At 43.1% G+C, this 19,993-nt stretch overlaps 1 protein-coding gene across 1 annotated transcript in view; it reads right to left on the bottom strand.

The window, feature by feature from the left end:
- LOC147707981 (amine sulfotransferase-like) overlaps positions 1-19,051 on the bottom strand; it is a 226,258-nt gene extending 207,207 nt beyond the window's left edge. The window contains exons 1-3 of the mRNA XM_086925691.1: positions 19,039-19,051; positions 18,326-18,534; positions 8,858-8,990 (exon numbers count right to left, since the gene is read on the bottom strand). Coding sequence (XP_086781817.1) covers positions 8,858-8,990; positions 18,326-18,534; positions 19,039-19,051 — 355 coding nt within the window. The remainder of the gene's footprint in view (positions 1-8,857; positions 8,991-18,325; positions 18,535-19,038) is intronic.
- Between the last annotated feature and the right edge of the window lie 942 nt (positions 19,052-19,993).

The following is a 19,993-nucleotide window of genomic DNA, read 5'->3' as shown; positions in this document are numbered from 1 at the left end:
CTATATTGCTGAGGGGGTCATGGTAGGGTGACCAGATTTTAAAAAGCACAAACTGGGACTGGCCAACAGGCCAAACATAGAAGAAGGACTGAAAGTGTGAGCACATTCATATATGAACATAACATCTTTGTCTTTTTAAATTCTACATATATATAATGACAGGCTAATTGTAGTGGAGGATGGAATTGTGCAAAAGAAGGCATGTAAATTCAATTATGAAACTGGGCGGTGGCAGTCTCTGGGGCTGCAGGCGGGCACAAGGCTCCCTGAATTTGAATAAGTATCGCCTCGGAGAGGTGGCGTCCCGGAGCTGTGGAGGCCTCTGCAGGGCCCCCACATAAGTTATACAGAAATGCCCCCGGGAACTGGCCCACCCGGGGCTCGTTAAAATGAAGCGCTGGACACCGCACTTCATTCTTTAAAAAATGTTCTCTGCAAGATTTGCGTACCCTATGCATATTACACTGAAAGCAAACGTTTTTTAAGCCCTGGGAGTCCCTGCGGGACCCCATGACCAGGCCCAGGGGGTCAGGGTATTTCTACCCTGCTCCCTTTTCTGTTTCCATAACCATTTTCTTCCCTTTTTCCTTATGACTATGTGTTCCTGTGTTCATTATCTCACTGAAAAGTCAAGTTGTATCAAATCGTAGAATGGTTTTACCCGTTCTGCGTAATCCAAACTGTATGTTCTACCAAAATTCAAGAATCCCAGTATTGATTGTAAATTTGTTTATGATTTTGGAGGTTGGAGCAGCGCACACTTCTCTAAAAGGTTAGCTGCTAGGTTTATTCCTTCACTTGAAAGCTCACATCGTAGAACAAGGATGTTAAGGTGGGCTATTTTTGACTTTTTAAAGTTGGATTTGTAACCCTCAGAGGCAAATCCCAAAATCATGGTATTTACTCTGTTCAAGTGTTCCTCCAGGTCATCATCCGTTAGATAAATATCATCTACATAGGACAATGCCTCCTCATCTAGATTCTGAAGTAACTTAGTTACCCTAGCCAAAAACAACCCCGGGCTGTTCTTATACCCCTGAGGGAGTTGACAAAATAACCCCTGGGACCCTAGCGCTGAGAATGCTGTCAAATATCTGCTCTCAGGCACTATATTTTGGCAAAAAAAACTATTTGAAATATCTATTGTTTTTATATTTTTTCTGCACAATGTTATTCATTAATGCGGCACAGTGTCCATTTTTAACTGCAAACGTCTTAGTGCAAGTGTTTAAATGTCTGTAATCTAAAACCAAACAATATGAATTGTCTGGTTTTGATACTGGAAACAAAGGATTATTCATTTGAGAGGTGCAAGTTTCAAACACCCCTTGATATTCAAGTTGATCTAAGATCTTCCTGACCTACGTTTTAGCTTCTTGCTTTATCGGATACTACCTTTGTGCAGTTGGAGTATTTTTTAGTGGAATGATGTGGTGGGTTGAATCCTCATCCCATCCAAAATGGTTTTTATATAATGCCAGGGTTTGGGCTACTGCCCACTCCCGCGCATAAGTATATTTTAAATATTTGGGTACATGGGCAAAGAATGCTGGTAAAATTACTGTTTCTCCCCTAGGGCAATACATGATGAATGCTGGCAGACAAACTTGTTCAGCTAACAAAATGCCATAGCCAAACATCAGGTTCTCCCAAAAGAGACCTCTAACTGTCCTGCATTCGTCCCCCTCTATTTGGAGTGTTATTTCATACAATTTATGTGGGACACTTACCCTAGTATCGGGTGTTTCGGCCGTGATATAATCATTCAAGTCTTCTGTCACCAGAAATTTCATCAGGTTCTGGTGAGCTATTGTTACTTCTGCTGCACTGTCTAGCATCATCAGAGCCCATTCCCGTTCAGTAGTCGAGTCCTCAAAATTCTCGGCATGTCGGATATTTAGACCACCTTCTTTTTGAACGGTGGTTTTGGTTTGGCTTTGTCTTCTTTTTTGGAAGTATAGTCTTGAGCGTTCTGCTTGTCTCTGGACTTTGTACGCTCTTCTTGTCTGTCTGACCGTCCTTCCTTTTCTGAGTTTTTCGATGAACCCTGAAAGGAACAAGAGGAACGTGTATCAGTATCCCGATACCTGTCAGGTTTCCTAATATTATCCCCATCCTAGGGTTATACCTCTTTCCAGAACTCCCTTAGGCTTTGGTGGATAGCCATTGATGCTGCCTCCCCTTTAATATTTGCTAATATTATTGCTGATACCTGGGCATAGTTACCTAGTACCTTCATCCCTAGGTTCAGGGCAGGCTCTGATCAGTACTCATTTTGTATTTGTCTCAATACATCTGGTATTACCACTAATGATAGGATACCATGATTTCTGGTGTATATGACAGCGAAAACTGTACCCCAAGAGGTACAATAGTCTATCTGTGTTGTTATCACCATGGGCAAGCAGATTGTCAGCATTCTGTGTTTTTCATAAGGACTAGTATTTGGAGCACTCCTTTTGTTCAGAAAAATATGACAATAGTTTGCACTATGACAAAATATCATATTTTATGTCTGTTTTGCATTGTCATACATTGGATGTCCTTTCCTGGTCTTTAAGGATATCAGGATTCAAAAGAACGGGTATATTTGCACCTATTCCCGAGTTTCAGGAAGGTGGCTAATGACTAGATTGTTGCTTAGAGCTCAGCTTATCTTTTGTCTCTTGCTCCAAATGTTGTCTTGCCAGCTCAGAACTACCTGTGGGTTATTTGTAAGCATGGGCGCAAAATCCGTTCCGCTCGCGGATTTTGCGGATTATCGGCAAATTCGCAATCCGCGAATTCCCGCGAATTTGCCGAAAATCCACGAATCCGCGAGCGGAACGGATCCGGGGGGCAAAAGTTCAAGCTTCAAGCTTGTAACTATTTTAGAATGGCGCAGGCAAGCTGCCAGCTCCATTCTAAAATAGTTACTAAGTTAGCTTCAACAGGAAGCACTAATAGAAGCATGTGCTCGAGTTTAACTGAATTCGAGCACCTGCTTTATTTTATCTATTAGTGCTTCCTGATGAAGCTAACTTAGTAACTATTTTAGAATGGCGCTGGCAGCTTGCCGGCGCCATTCTAAAATAAAACAGGAGAGGGGCAGAGGGCAGAAGGGCACAACAACGAGTGTGGCAGAGGGCAGAAGGGCACAACAACGAGTGGGGCAGAGGGCAGAAGGGCACAACAATATGTGGGGCAAAGGGCAGAAGGGCACAACAACGAATGGGGCAGAGGGCAGAATTGCACAAAAACGAGTGGGGGAGAGGGCAGAATGGCACAAAAACGAGTGGGGCAGAGGGCAGAAGGGCACAAAAATGAGTGGGGCAGAGGGCAAAATGGCACAAAAACGAGTGGGGCAGAGGGCAGAAGGGCACAAAAACGAGTGGGGCAGAGGGCAGAATGGCACAAAAACGAGTGGGGCAGAGGGCAGAAGGGCACAAAAACGAGTGGGGCAGAGGGTAGAATTGCACAAAAACGTGTGGGGCAGAGGGCAGAAGGGCATAAAAACAAATGGGGCAGAGGGCAGAATGGCACAAAAACGAGTGGGGCAGAGGGCAGAAGGGCACAACAACGAGCGGTCTCGCACAAAAAAACCCAGCAAACACGCAAAGCGCCCCGCGAACAGGCAAATCGCCCCGCGAACGCGCAAAGCGCCCTGCGAACACGCAAACAAAATCCGCAAATTTGCACACATTCGCCAATTTTGCGGATCGCGAATTCGCAAATCCGCAAATCCGCAAATCGCATATTCTTTGCTTTTCTTCCATTAGTTTGTTAGCCTTTTCTTGTTTTTCCTTTCAAACACCCGAGGGTAGCTTATCCACGTGTGAAGCCACTTAGACTTGGTGATCACTCATTGATATCTCATCTGTTTGAAGGTTCTCCCCTTTATCCCTTTTGATGTTGAGCTTGGTAGTTGTATTTAAAGCAGTCTTCACCGGAGGCTTATGACAAACTCTTTTGTACTACCATTTGGATATAGAGGTTGGTTACAGGTCAGCCACAATCGACCAAAGGCATGCTCAAACTTATCCTGTTCAATCCTTTTCTGTGAGCTGATCAATGTGTTCATTACACTTGTGAGCATATCAGGCGTGTGGATGATCTTGCAAACGACACAATGTTTGAGGTTGTTTGACTGATTATTGACTTTCTTGTTACATGCAGACAAATTAGATATTTTTTTATCACAATCCTGTATCTGTAGACCTATTCTAAGAAGAAGATCAAACTGAGTGTCCATTTTTTGGAACTGAAGATTAATGGCATCCACTGTGATAGTCAACAGTGATGCCATTAAGTTAAATTTGCCTGCCATAGGATACAATCTTGTCCTGGACCCACTTCTGTTTCATTAGAATCATTTTGTAATTCCACAGCTGGTACATTTATTCCCATCTCATTTTGACTATTGAAAATAAATATTTCAGTACATTCCTTCAGTGCATTTGAATTCCTCTGTAGCAGTCAAAACACTTGGAAGAATTAGTGGGGAATCCGTGGTAATCATTGAATTTTGAGAATTTATACATTTTCCATGTTCCCAGATCAGTTTCACGCTGATATATTTTTATTAGATGGGATACCATTGGTGATTAGGTTGTTGAAATTCCCAGGGGGGCCCTTTATTTAGTTTGTGTATACAATTAAGGGACAAGAGGTATTTTTACTCTCTTACAAGAGTTGGAGGTCCAGAATAAATGCCCCATAGTCAAGATTTAAAATGAAAGTTATGCTGTTCCTCAGTGGTAACGTGTAAGACTCAGGGAGGCCAGGACCAACTCAACCCCAGCGGGGTTTTTAAAGTTGGGGATCCATGTATTGGATTGTAATGCCCTTACACACCCTTTCAGGTGTCATGCTTCATCATCTGGGCAGCTCCTCATTGGGTCGGCGGTGCAATACCCAACGGGCTCCCTGTAGTAGGGGCACTTTAACGGAGTTCTTTTTCCAATAGCCGTATGGTGAAGTGGGGGTGAGGGGCCAGAACTGTGTAAATGTGGAAATTTGGGGTGGTGATTTAAAATAGGGTTCAAAGTACCAAGAAAGCCAAACTTTACTCTGGGGTTCTCCTACCCTAAGTAAAAACAAGCAACAAGGCTCTCACCCAAGCTTAATGTCTTGGGTTAGAGTGTCCTTATGCTCAAACATATCCTGTTCAATCCTTTTCCGTGAGCTGATCATTGTGTTCATTACACTTATTAGCATTTCAGCGCTGTGGATGATCCTGCAAACGACACAATGTTTGAGGTTGTTTGACTGATTATTGTCTTTCTTGTTACATGCAGACAAATTGGATATTTTTTTATCACAATCCTGTATCTGTAGATCTATTCTAAGAAGAAGATCAAACTGTGTGTCCATTTTGTGGAACTGAAGATTAATGGCATCCACTATAATAGTCAACAGTGATGACATTTAGTTAAATTTGGCTGTCAAGGGATACAATCTTGTCCTGGACCCACTTCTGTTTCATTAGAATCATTTTGTAATTCCACAGCTGGTACATTTATTGAAAATAAATATTTCAGTACATTCCTTCAGTGCATTTGAATTCCTCTGTAGCAGTCAAAACACTTGGAAGAAGGAATTAGTGGGGAATCTGTGTTAATCATTGAATTTTGAGAATTTATAATTTTCCACGTTCCCAGATCAGTTTCACGCTGATGTATTTTTATTAGACGGGATACCATTGGTGATTAGGTTGCTGAAATTCGCTGGGGGCACTTTTTACTGAGTTTGTGTATACAATTAAGGGACTAGAGGGCTTTTTACTCTCTTACGAGAGTGGGAGGTCCAGTATAAATACCCCATAGTCAAGATTCAAAAATGAAAGTTATGCTGTTCCTCAGTGGTAAAGTGTAAGAGTCAGGGAGGCCAGGACCAACTCAACCCCAGCGGGGGTTCTAAAGTTGGTGATCCATGTATTGGATTGTAATGCCCTCACACACCCTTTCAGGTGTCATGCTTCATCATCTGGGCTGCTCCTCGTTGGGTCGGCGGTGCAATACCCAATGGGCTTCCTGTAGTAGGGGCACTTTATAGGAGATCTTTTTCCAATAGCCATATGGTGAAGTGTCGGTGAGGGGCCAGAACTGTGTGAATGTGGAAATTTGGGGAGGTGATTTAAAATAGGGTTCAGAGTACCAAGAAAGCCAGACTTTATTCTGGGGGTCTCCTACCCTAAGTAAAAACAAGCAACAAGGCTCTCACCCAAGCTTAATGTCTTGAGTTAGAGTGTCCTTGTTGGTAAGTGCAGGTCAACATGTTTCTCGCTCTAACTATATTCTACCTGCAGTTCTTCAGGACCAGTGAGTTGAGACTATCTGCACTTAAATGTTTAGTGACATGAAACCATCCTCACATCAACCAATTATCTACTTGTTAGTATACCTGTTTAGACCTGGATCTACCTGTACTGGGAGACAACATGTGATATCATTCAGGCGGATATGGTACACAACAAAAACAGGTATAGTCTTTTGGTGACCCTGACTTCTTATCAATAGTGGTGAACAATAAACGCAGTTGGATTGAGGACTCTAAAAACAGTTAAAACAGTGACATGTAGTGAGTGCCCCCAGTGGGCTAATGTGAACTATAGCCCTTGTGGCACTTCAGTACTGCAGCAGAAGTTCTTAGACGGGGACTCGCCCAATTCTGTAGACTAACCAGACTTCAACAGTACCCGGTAGGTCACGAATAAGGCATTGCTCATATGTGAGACTGACTAAAAGGAGAGAAACAGAAACGAAAGGAAGTGGCACTAACATCACTTAATTGTAACCCTATCCCTGTGCAGCCCTCAGCTAAACACCACATGGCCATCACCTGAGGGCCGCTCTCTGCCCTTTGATCTTATCTGTTTAATTTTATAGCAAATCCAGCACTGTACAGTCAAGTGATTTATCTCACAACTTGATGTGTGCTTTAGTATACATGGGCAGTCAAATTGTGTCACAGGGATAGGGTTACAATTGTTGAAAGTGGTACATGTAAAACAATGTGAATGAGCACGAGCTATGAGAACGTGATTCTGTGCACATTAAGTTGGTCCTGGCCTCCCTGACTCTTACACATTACCTCTTAGGAACAGCATAATTTTCATTTTTGAATCTTGGCACTTTATTTAGCCCATATTGGCTTGGGCTCAGACCAGTGGATAGATTGGATGTTTCACAGCTGTTGAAAATATGTGTATGGTGGCTCAATGCATTATAATATCCGGATACGCTCTGTGCTGTGGATTGATCCTCTATCTCAAAAAAATGGGTGTAGCAATTTTTAAATTTTCTAAATGGGGGCTTTTGTTTGTACAAAGATTTATGTCATTGTCAAAAGAAGATGCTTGCCCACTTGCCCAGGGTTTCAGGTCTAAATCAGATGCCTAACCTTGTTACCATACCCAAGTCTCCTTTTAAATGCTTACCTTTAGGTTGTAAGAAGCTGAATAGGGAAACTTTCATTCCAAATGACTGAAGAGTTGTTAAGTGTTTACTGAGCAAATTATTTCATCTAGATCGATTTACCTTCTGCTGGATATGTCAGTGGTGGGGGTGGAGAGGGTAACAACTGCCACCCAAAGTTAAATACTGTCCTCATCACAGGGACCAAACTTCATGGACCATCCACGTATTCAGATGATATTCCTCGATTCCCCTCCCAGTTAAGTAATGTTGAGACCCCTTCTTTCCCATTATGAATTTAATCTAAGATCCATACTAGAATTACACTTTCCATAATGTTAAATAAGTTCCAATTTGCCACTTTTCCCTGTCACGAGGATCCGACTCTTTTGGATTGATAAGCCCTAGCCCTTGTTTGCTGTATACTTGCAATATGCCAAATAGTCCTTAGTGGTTCTATAGATTCAGATGTTGTCTTTAAATGTTATATTTATTGAGGTGTTGAGTTGGGCACCACCTCACCTTCCCCTGAGAACAATGGCTGTGATTATGTTAGCTGGTCACAGAATTACTGGGAGGCTAGTGATTATGGGAATGGGGCAGGAGCACATCTGTTATATGCCAGTCTTGTTTCCCAGATTAGAATGGCGTTTCAATATTTCAATAGATTGTTTTTCTGCAGCTTGCTATGCAATTAGTTCCTCCCAGCTCCAACACATAAAACATTGTACAAACTCAATAGTGAAGATCCTTACTGTCACCCGCGACCCTCTACTAGCCTCTGATCAGGGTGATTAGCAGCCAGACAGAGGCACAGCCTGATCACCCAAGGTGGGCAGCAGAGGAACTGTGATAAGTAGGGGTGAAGCTCTGAAGTTTTGCATTACCGGGGCATTCTTTAGAGATGTTTCGCCTCAAGAAGGAAGAGCAAGGAAGTAGGGAATATGAAAGGCAGGTGAATATTTGCTAAGTTGCTTAGGCAGCATATCAAATCCATTATCTGCATCTTTTGTAAGTGAAAAAATGTAGTACGACCTGCTCCGGATCTGCAGAATATAACGTAATAAAAACTGAGGCTCGAATGCACATTAGTTGTGGGGGGATGGAAACATGTTACTTTGACAGTAATAGGCAATACAGCTGTTTACTCAATAACACCTACTTACAAAAAATATTTACAACTTGAGCAACAGGGTAGTAAACAAATTTGCCAAGAATCACAAAAGGGTGGGGTAAAATGCAAAATCCAGCCTTCACACTGAATAAATAATTGAAAATTATGCAAAAGAAGCTGCATTTTCTTTCAGAATCAATGTGTACATTTCCTTTAAATTATCTTCATCCTATGAAACAAGGCTAGATATTGAACTTGTTTTATTCTTTAAGAGAAAGCTGTCATTTTCTTACTCATTCTTTGAATATACAGAATGTTCAAATGGCATTTTCTTGCCCAATAAAATTACCTGTTCCTGTCAGATAGTTCTCAAAGAATTCCTCGAGATTTTCAGACGGCTTTTCTTCAAGTTCTTTAAACATATTGATAAAATGATAGTGTGAAACAAAATTGTCTTTAGGATTTCTAAAGACATAAATAACCTGCAAAAACGAATTAATTCCAAGCTCATGTTTTATTCTTTTTATTACAGAAAGCTTAATTATTTAAGCACACTTTGTGAAGAGGTTTCTGTCACTTCCAGACCACATGCACAGCTGGAAGAACTGCCTCTACCCAAAATTCAAGTTTACTACATTCTTCTATCAAATGGGGATAACAGTAACTTCTGTCAATTAAAGTGCTATGAAATACCAACAATTGTATGTTGAAAGAGTTATTTTATCACCAGTATATTTTCTGAAATAATGAATAGTAGTAGAGAAGATCCTCAAAAGATGTATCTTTACTATTGTGCATATAAACATTTCTGCCTTGGGATGTCCAAACCTAAAAATCTTTATACAGGAAACCAAAGAAAGTAGACTTTAACAAAGCAATTCCTTCTCCACCCAGATTTAGCACTTTGTACGCAGAAGAACAGACAAGCAAATTCCATTAACAATATTCCAAAAGAGTAAAGGGGCATATTATCCTGGGATGATTCACGGTCCTGGTGCCACTTTTGTACGATTGATGTGATAATCGACAAAGAATTACTTTCCTTTCCAGCTGGTACGAGAGGCTTTGGCTGGATAAGTTTTCCAAAATGAGAGTGTCCAATATTAGTGCAACGACCCAGTGGTGAGCCCTGATGAATCTGCCAATAAGTGTGTAGGGCAGTGAAACATGTTGGCTGTGGGTATTGGTATGCGAGGCTAAGCTACCAACCTTTTTAATTCACCTTACACACCACAACTAATAATAAAATTGTAACTTTGGTGTGTCGGTTGATTTTAGATACTTTTTCTTGTTTTCATACCGAGGAGTGAATCCTTGGGTGTTGTTCGTCTTGCACCTGTTTATATGCACATGACACGTTTGGTTTTGCGTTGGGACACTTTTTCTTTGAGGAGGTATGGCAACCGATGATGAGAAAGGGGCAAGAATTTGGTACTTACATGCCTAAAGGCCCCGAGGGGGTTCTCCCGTGAGGTGCCTACCTCCTCGCCACACATTTTTTCTAGGTTTATCTCACTATAAGTGTGGATGGTGCACTGTTTCAGTTGAGCAGAAGCTGGTGGACTTTGTTGAGTTGAAAAATACTTTCGGATGATCTCCCTTAGTTTTTATGTTGAAAGAAACAATGATGTGTTTTTAGACAAATTGGCATGTTTGAGGTCACAGGCCTAGACTGACAGTTTCAGGGGGCGTCTGCGGGGGAATTAAATTACATAGATCCCAGCAGAATAGCATGCTTGATTAGATGAACACTAATCCCAGTCCAGGGTACAGGGACTTTTTGGTATTGATACTTAGTGAGTGGAGGGCTGTCCCTAAACGTACCCTTATTTCCCTCTTGGCTCCTTTGTGTATTGCGCGCATATTAGCATGAACCTCGTTAAAATTATCACCGTTTTAGCACCAGGAAACTGCAGCTTAAACGGCGATAATGGGCTTGCTAATATGTGTTATAGAATTACAATAGAAGCCCAGGTTAGATGTGCAGGACATCTAATCTGGGCTCCTATTGGAATTCTATAACGCATATTAGCAAGCCCATTATTGCTGTTTTAGCTGCAGTTTCCTGCCGCTAAAACTGCGATAATTTTAACGATGTTCTTTCTAATATGCCCCATAATTCACAAAAGAAAGTCTAGTTCCAGCAGGAAAACAATTCTTCTAATTTCGTATGGTTTGGAGAGTAGTTTTCAGCAAAATTATGTTTATGAGGTTTGGGAATCTCTTAGACCATTTGCAAATATGGTCTGCCTCACAGAAGCTAATTAGACACCGAAAACCTCCTGCAGGGGGGGTTTTCAGCTCTAAATCTGATTTACGGGCCTATCAGCTCATATGAACTCTTGGCAAAGTTCAGATAGGGCCGGCGCTAGGCATGGGCGGTATGGGCAGCTGCCCAGGGCCTCGCGCTCAGGTCAAAAACATAGGGCCTCCACATAGGGCCTCCATTCCCCATAAAAGGCTTCATTAAAATCAGGCTATCTGCTCCTCCGGGGGCCCCTCCCCTCCGATCACCGCAATTTTACATTTTGCTAATGAGGTGCTAAACCTCAGCAGTGGTAAAGACGTGTTGTCAGTCCTGGGATTACGGGCATAGGGGGGGGGTGGAAAGAATGGCCAGGGGTCTTGAAACAGCAGGGAATACTATTGTGTGTGAGCAGGTCAAGGGTGGGGCTGTGTTGGTTGAAAAGGTGCCATTTGCATTTCCACGCAACAAATGGCACTTTTTTTCAGGATCGGCTGAACAGTAAGTAATAGGTGGGGAGAGGCGGCTCAGTAGGGGAGGGAGAAGCCGTGGCTGGGCAATGTTTATATGAATGAATGAATGAATGAATGAATGAATGAATGAATGAATTCTTTATTGTTTGGTTACTCAAAACCATTACATTAAGAACATAATACGAGGGTATAAAATTACAAAAGTTAAAACCAAAGGAATTTGTGCGGCCCAGCGGGCGGGATTGCGGAACATGAGGGTCTAGTTGGGGCGTAGTTCAGCAAGTTCTCTATGAACAGAGGCCCTCCGTGGCTTTCAATAGAGTTCGTGTTTGGTAAATGAACTTTCCAAAGGAGGCCATAAGCTTTACCGTTGTCAAGGTATAGAGGTAGATGGTCGCCTCCTTTGCAGTGCGGATTCCTGTTTGTCTTAGAAATGGCCTAAGGTAGAGGCTGCGGGTCGTGCGCAGGGCCGGGCAGCAGAATAGTAGGTGAGCCAAAGACTCATGTTTGTACTTGCAGAGCCTGCATTCCCGGGCACCTGGGCCGGCCGTGTCAAAGGCATATAGTTCTTTAAGAGGCAGCGGGTGTAGTCAGTACGCTAAGATCTGGTGAAGGGCTGCGCGGCCCACGGCCTGTTTAAGATGGTGTTTGGGATTATGCAGGATATGTGGAAGGGACAAGGACTCGTGTGGATCTTTTTTTACCAACGACTCCAGATCCAGTTCTCTTGACTGCGCCCGCACTTGTTTTTTGATGGAGTGTTTGATGGCAGTGTAGCTGACATGTTCTGGGTTCCAAGACTCAATGGCGAGATTTAGATGGTCCTTCGCCGCCTTGAGAGTGGCCGACCAGGGGTTCCCTAGTTCTCTGAAGATGCAATTCAGCGTTGCCTTAAGAGTGTTCTCCTTTGCCGTCGTTGTTAAAAAGTAGTATTTACTTAGGGCGGCCATCTCTTCCAGGTATTGCTGATTGAGTGAGAACTCCAGGCGGACAAGAGTGTTTCTAGTACACCTAGGAAGATGAAATAGTCTCGTGTAGGCTCTGCAATGCAATTTTTCTAGTTCTTTATGCAGTTTGCCTGGAAATGCTTGAAGAGTATAGTTTAGGGCCGGCATTAATTTTGCTTTGAGTACTCGTTGGATAGCCAATGTGGACGGGCTGTATAAGGAGGCGTTCAGCTTGCAGATAGCGTAAGTTATAGTTTTGCCTTTGCCTTGGATGGTCTTTAGGTGCGCGCTTGAGAGCCCTGACTCCTGAAAGCAAATTCCCAAGTAAGTGTACCACTGAGTACTTTCCAGCAGAAGGTGGCCAAGCAATGTTTATAGGCAACCACTCGCTTCTAAGTCAGGGGAGGTGGCCCGGCCCCTTTCCCTGGGCTTTGATACGCTGGATCAGGGCCCAAGTGTGGGGCCCCCATCTCTTGGCCTCACATCCCTTATCCAGCGCTGTGAGCCCCAGGGTATCAGAGGTCCCTCTCGTGTGCTGTGCAGCAATGGATCAAACCTCAAGGTCCAAGTGTGGGGCCCCCTGCCCTGGGACATACAGTCATTATTCAGAACTGTGAGACCCAGGGTAGGGCCCCCCACCCCATCTCCTGAACTTCGTAGCACTGAAGTATGGCTCGGAAGCACATGGGACCAAAACACTTTCCCCTGGGCTTTGTGCGCATCGAGCAGCTTAATAGAACTGAGTAACTAGGTTAGAGTCCCAGCGTCTGCTGAACATCCTGTGATTGTGGGCAAATCACTATTTCCACATGCCCCTAAAAAATGAAAATATCATTTTTACTGCCTTAGAGCTGAGTTCACATCACATAAAACTGCAACTCCTCTCATGTTATGGAACTGTGAGTCATGCCTGACTTTACTGCCACAGTCCATGTAACACAGCAGAGTTTTCCATTTGTGGGTACATTTGCTGTGTTTGCAGTCCAGAGGATGTTCACATGTTCTGGAAATAGGGGTTAGTGGGGTGCTACAGCACCCCCTAAATAACCCTGCTGTTGTTCCAAAGGTAAAGAAGCAATAACGATGCTTTTGAATTATTGCTTTTGTGTTATCACATTTGTTGTGTGTGTTGACATCTGGGTCTGTGGTGTGCCCTGCCCTTTAGGAGATAAGTGGATGGGAGCGTGTGGAGTGAAAGTGTGAAGGTAAAATATAGCAATAGAGGAGAAATGGGAAGACTTCTAACGTGGGACAGTATGTGATCTAGAGACAGGATGTTGGAGGGAGGCTGAGAGAGGAAAGCAAAGGGGATAATTGAGAGAAGTGAATAACAGCAACACACTGACTATGGGGAAACAGTGTGCTTAGACCAGGAGGAGGCAAGGAAAAGTGTAAAGAAGTAAAGAAATAAGGTGTATGCCGTATAAAAGTCAAAGAAGGATATAGGTGCTGGAAGTAGGAGTGCGGGGAGGGGGGGCAGCTGCAGAACCCCTAACATTAAAATGCTGGGGTTTGGTAGGTGAATGAGTAATAAAGATGCCTGTAAATTTCAAAGACAGACATCAAATATCAGGGGATGTGTTCTGACAAATTGCTGCCTATTCGTTTAACATATAGATTGTTTTCTTTTTTTGAGTGCAAAGTGAGAGGACTTTACAAATTGATCTATTTTATTGACAATCTTGCTGATGTAAAAGGAAAGGCTATATGATGTAATTCTCTTTCTAACACACAATAGCATTTTAATATATAATGGCGTAGGGCAAGAATGGTGGCTAAGTCTTGGCCTGCGTTACACCACACCAGGGAAGAGTGCACCAAATATTTTTTTGTTTTGAGCTGGAAGAAGACATCTGACATTTTCGATATTGTTTGATTAAGGGCTGCAGGCATGAATAGGACACGTTACAACACAAACATTTACAACGCATGCCTTTACAACACAGGTTTTACATCGCAACATCCATTACAACGCATGATTTTACAACACATGCCATCACAATGCATATTACTTTTTTAGCAACAGTAGGGTAAGTGTTGGATAGTGTAGGGGTAAAAATTACTATTCCCACTCCAGTGAGTGCCACAGTAGGGAAAGTGTTGGATAGTGTTGGGCTAAAAATTACTATTTCCCATTCCTTACCTTATAAAAGGTAAGGAATGATACTATCCCTGAGTGCGAGAGTGTAGCATTCCGCATAGAGTTTAACGCAAATAGCTCCTTCTCAGGTACCCTGATCTATCGCCCCCCTGAGCCTGCAAAAGTGTTCCACAGGTCCCTTCCAGAAATTATAGCGGAAAGAATTCTGTCGTCCCCTAACCACACGATCCTAGGGGACCTGAATCTCCATTTCAATTCCCCTTCAGACCATATTGCTCAGGAATTGCTAGAGGATCTGGAAGCCCTGCAACTGCTCCGCCCCATGAAAAAGGCAACCTACTTGACCCTATATTTAGCAACTGCCTGGATCTAACTGTTGATCAACCCATCCCCCTTCCATGGTCAGACCACTTTCTGGTCCCTTTCACCTGGGTCACACATAAGACCCCCCAAATACTTCCCCAAGTCACCATCAGGAGAAATTGGTCAAAACTCCCTTTGGAGTCTTGGCTGCATAAACTGGACGCCACTCGCCCTTTACCCTGCCTAGACCCCAATGTGGCAAACGTCAACTACGGAAGCTGGATCACCCACTCGCTAGATTCGATCCTCCCGCTTCGCAAATCCTCCTCGAAGAGACTACAGAAATCTGCCCCCTGGTTCTCCGACTCTCTAAGACAGCTAAAACATACTTGCAGACAACGAGAGAGAGCCTGGCGCTTAGATTTCCTCCCAGACAAAAAGGCTTCCTACAAAGAGGCGGTCAAAGCCTATAAAGAAGGGATCAGAATGGCCCAGGCAACACATTACTCGGAGAAAATATTAGGAGCGAAATCAAAGCCCAAAGAAATCTTTCATATTATAAAGCAATGCTCCAGTGCCAATACAGCGCCCCCTCCTAATAAAACCCAGGACCAATGTAACGAGCTTGCAGATTTCTTTCACAACAAAGTTCTAAAAATCTACTCTACCTTCCCAACTGCAGCCACAACCCCGGATGCGATTAATCCACTCCCCCCCAGACCACCTCTTCACCCGGACCAGCCTTCCCTCGAACATTTCCTTCCTCTTGACCTCAACACTCTAAGTAAAGTGGCTCGTTCAGTCAAGTCGGGTTCCCCCTGTGATCCCGCTCCTCCAGAAGTCCTGATGCAGGCAAGCAAAGCCACCCTGCCTGTAATCCTGGATCTCCTAAACACGTCCATATCCGCCTGCTCTGTCCCCACAGCCTGGAAGCAGGCCATGGTACGGGCGCTGTTGAAGAAGCCCAGCCTAGATCCAGATGACCATTCCAGCTATCGCCCCATCTCACTTCTCCCTTGGGCGAGCAAGGTGTTAGAGAAGTACATAAACGCGCAGCTGGTTCAGTTCCTGCAGGACCACTCTCTGCTACACACATCCCAGACAGGCTTCAGACCGAAGCACGGTACAGAAACCGCCTTATTAGCAGTCACCGAAGAAACTAGAAGGATACTGGACCAGGGAGGATCAGTGGCAGTGATCCTCCTTGATCTAAGTGCCGCCTTCGATACGGTCAGCTACTCCACCTTGCTGGACCGTCTCCATAACATCGGAGTTTCAGGTGACGCTCTAAGGTGGTTTGACTCCTTTCTGTCTGGGAGGTCGTTTCAGATCTTCGACGGTGAGACAGTGTCCTCTAGTAAACCTCTGAGCTGCGGAGTGCCACAGGGCTCCTCCCTGAGCCCTGTACTGTTCAACGTATACATGAGGCCACTGGCGGGTGTTGTCGAACCGTATGGCATTAAAATCGTGTCATACGCCGACGACACCCAGCTTGTGGTCTCGTTGGCTACGGAGAACAGTAGGCACTCCCCAGTCGATCTGCTAAAGTGCCTGGAGGACGTCAAGGGATGGATGATCAACTCCTCCCTAAAATTAAACGGAGAAAAGACGGAGCTCATGCTCCTAGGCCCAACCTCCCCGGTACCTTTCACCTCCTTGTGGCCCAATGCACTGGGCCCCCCCCCCACTCCCAAGGAAAGTGTGAAGAGCCTGGGAGTGTGGCTGGACAACAAACTCTCTTTTTCCACCCAGGCCACAAAACTGTCTGCTACATGCTTTGGCCTACTTAGAATCTTGAGGAAGGTTCTCCCGTTACTTCCTCTAGAGGCCAAAAAGGTGGCGGTTCAAGGTCTCATCCAGTCCCGCCTGGACTCGAACAATGCCCTATACGTGGGGGCACCTGAGCTGACCCTCCGAAAACTGCAGGTTGTTCAAAACTGTGCAGCACACTCCCTGCTGAAAATTTCGCGCACCCAATCTGCCAGACCTGCTCTAAAAAGTCTCCACTGGCTGCCAGTGAGGCAGAGAGTGGCCTTCAAAGCACTGTGCTTGGCGCACCGCACCTTTTGGAAAACAGGCCCAGCTATTAACAGTGACCTTGTCACCCCCTACCATCCTAACAGGAACCTGCGATCGACGGAGGCCTTCCTCGCCGTCGTTCCCAGAGTCAAGCGAGCCAGGACCGGGGGTAGGCTGTTCTCTCTGAACACCGCCAGGCTCTGGAATGATCTTCCCCTCGCACTTCAGTCCAACTCTGATCTTCTCTCATTCCGTAAAATCCTAAAGACACTGCTGTTTGCCAAATCCTGTGTACCTTAGCTCCCCCGTCCGTCACCTCTCTGGTTCAACTCAGCGCTTGGACGCCTACGGGCAGCAACCGCGCTTAACAAATATTTTTACAATTTACAATTACAATTTACAATAATGCATTGTAATTGCATGTGTTGTAGTGACATGCATTGTAATGGCATGCGTTATAGTGACATGCGTTGTAATGGATGCGTTATAATGACATGCAATATTAATGCAGTTGCGTTGTAAATGTAGTGCGCTGTAATTACTGTGTTGTAATGGTTGTTTCCCACATGAAACACACAAAAAGTGATGGGAGGAATGCTTGCAATTTGTCAGACCATTGGCAATTGCTCGGGTTAGCATCCCAACCCATCATACTTTAGCTCATGTAATTGTCTCATGACAGTTTTACAGTTGACAATGTCAGCTATACATTTCCATGTTAGCAAATAATCGCCTTGACATTTTGAAGGACAGCACACGCTGTTACCTCATAAAGATGGGCTTGCCAACATTGTAATGGGTATTTGCTCAAACAAGTTGAACTGTTATTTTTCTATACAACCCTTCCTTTAAAATGCACTTATGGTTATGTTGTGCATGATTATGGGCTTCACTGTGAGATAGAAGGTTTATCTGATGTTGTATATGGAACAACCTAAGGTTGTGATCATTGGTGTGAATAAATGGGAAACTTGTATGGGAAAAGTAACATCAGATATTGTTAAAGTGATACTTAACAGAAGTAATCTCAATATGTTTGGCTCTGAAGAAGCCAGGATTTCGCGAAACACTTACTGGCTGCTTACCTAAAAATTGGGTACCAAAATCAAATTCGAACATCAAAATGGATGGCTGCTTTGTCAACTGAATGACTATCATGTGACTATCAACGTAGATACCATAAACTGGTTGATGTTATACAATCATTTTACTTATACTTTCATGGTTGTTGTTTTATTGTCTTTGTGATCAAATAAAGGGAATGATGAATTATTTTAAGAGAATTACGGAGGTATAAGAAAGTTTTGATATTTTACTTTTTAGTGTTTGTAATGTATTTGAATGCTAACGTTTTTTATGATAACAAATTATTGTTTATGTATATATAAGTCATTTCTTGAACTCATTTTCTGTATTGTATCTGCTTTATTGTTATAGATTATACATTGCCTAGGAATTATATTTTTACCCTGTTCTAGAAATTATATTATTCTACAGGAGGTCCTTGATACCTACATTTGCTCTCCCACTCAAGACTAAAACTCCTTTTAAGCCAAATCTAAATACTAATACTGAACAGACTGAAGCAATATAAAGAATTATTCAAAAGGGATATCTGCCTTGACAAGCAAACACAATGCAGCTCATGCAGAAGTAAACATCCCAGTTTCAACAAGCCATGCTCAAAACAGTACAAAGTGTTATGCATCAAAAATTCAGTTTTTCTTACCTTTGCCTTTTTGTCTTTCAGGCCTTTCGGGGCCAAGTAATGTGGAAGGTGCGATCCAAAAATACGAGGCGAGGGTAGCTGCTCAAAATTTACTTTTCTTACATTATATTCAAAACCAGGAACACGATTGATCGACAGAAGGTTTTCTGTTTTGTTAAGATGCCCTTCATAATAAATCACACTTAAAATCTGTTGTGTCCATACGGTCCCTGTAAGATTAATTTGGAATGTTTAGTATTTATGTTACCGGGAGAAGTATAGAGCAAAACTTATCCACATCCTACGGTTTCAAGGGAAAAATAATGTACCCCCCATGAGTTTATAATCCAGAAAATATAATAACAAGAGGGCACAATGCACCATTATCCATTAAGTGCAGGGGTCTCCAAACCGGTCCTGGAGGGCCGGATCCATGCCAGACTTTTAAAATTACTACATGTATCTCAATGGGGATATCTAAAAAATGCGACATGGATCCGGCCCTCCAGGACCGGTTTGGAGACCCCTGATTAAGCAGATAGCGATGGTATAAATTGTATTTGGCATTCAAATTATATCAATGTAGATTACCAGTAGAAGTATTACTTGTGAAGTAATGTTAAGTTGTGTTACGTCAATATTTCTTACGCTTTCTGTTAAGTTACAGTATATCATGCTCGAGATTTTATAAAGCACCATTTAGACCTCAATCGGCCACCTATTGGTGAACATACAGTACAGCTTCATGATAAACTCTTGGTAAAATTAAGAGAACCCTTGTTTATGTTGCTTTAGTAGTTTTATGAACATTTTGTAAAAGGAGCAGAATTGTATAAAGCATACTAATACATCTTAAACCAGTTAACATCTATGTTAATGTTTTCCTAGTTTTAATTTGAGGGCACAAGGAAGGACAGGTTAAGAAGCACAGGGTCAAAAGTGTTATTTGACACATGTTAATGATAGCTGTATGGTAACAGTTATCTAGAAAGAAGTTCATGTGATATCCTGCTCCTCATTTCATAATTTTGGTTGATTATTTTCCTTTGAAGCATGCTGATGTCGTAGGTCTCTTGGCACGTGTGTTACACATGGAACTTTTCTGGACATTGTTGGAAATAAGGATACACCAAAATTGGTCATTATCACAAGCGACTACCATCCACATCATCAGGTCATGACTTGATTGACAGTAGGTGATGGCTAATTTATGGTCTTCAACAGTATTTTTGCCTGCACATTCACAAGAAGACTACAAGTTCTGTCCGCATGAATCCATGTTGTTTGTCTTGATTGGCCATTCAATGTTATCCTAACTGTAGAAGGAGTGTGTGTATAGTAGCACTTAAACATTAGGTGTGAGGGTAAGCCCAATTGAGGTCACCTCTCTATGTAGTTAGCCCCCTAATATTGTAGTATATTTCAGAGCTATAATGATAGTGAGTCTTCCATTCCCACCATGTCATGTTGCTCAGCTTCCCTGTCCCCACTGCAGATATTTTAAAGCCATGCATACATTTTTGCTTTCACATTACTCACACTGTATCTGTAAGAGCTCATTATGTCTAGGCCTGAATGAAATTATAACAAGGGTTTAGTGCAACTGTGCCTCAGACATTTACCACACTGACATGGGTAATGCAAAATTTGTCATGACAATGTCACTAGTGACGTTTTGTTATTGTGGGA

This window comes from Lissotriton vulgaris, chromosome 6 (assembly GCF_964263255.1).
Source record: "Lissotriton vulgaris chromosome 6, aLisVul1.2, whole genome shotgun sequence".
NCBI lineage: Eukaryota > Metazoa > Chordata > Amphibia > Caudata > Salamandridae > Lissotriton > Lissotriton vulgaris.
The sequence above is the reverse complement of the archived record's forward strand: the minus strand, read 5'-3'. Positions and strand labels throughout refer to the sequence as shown.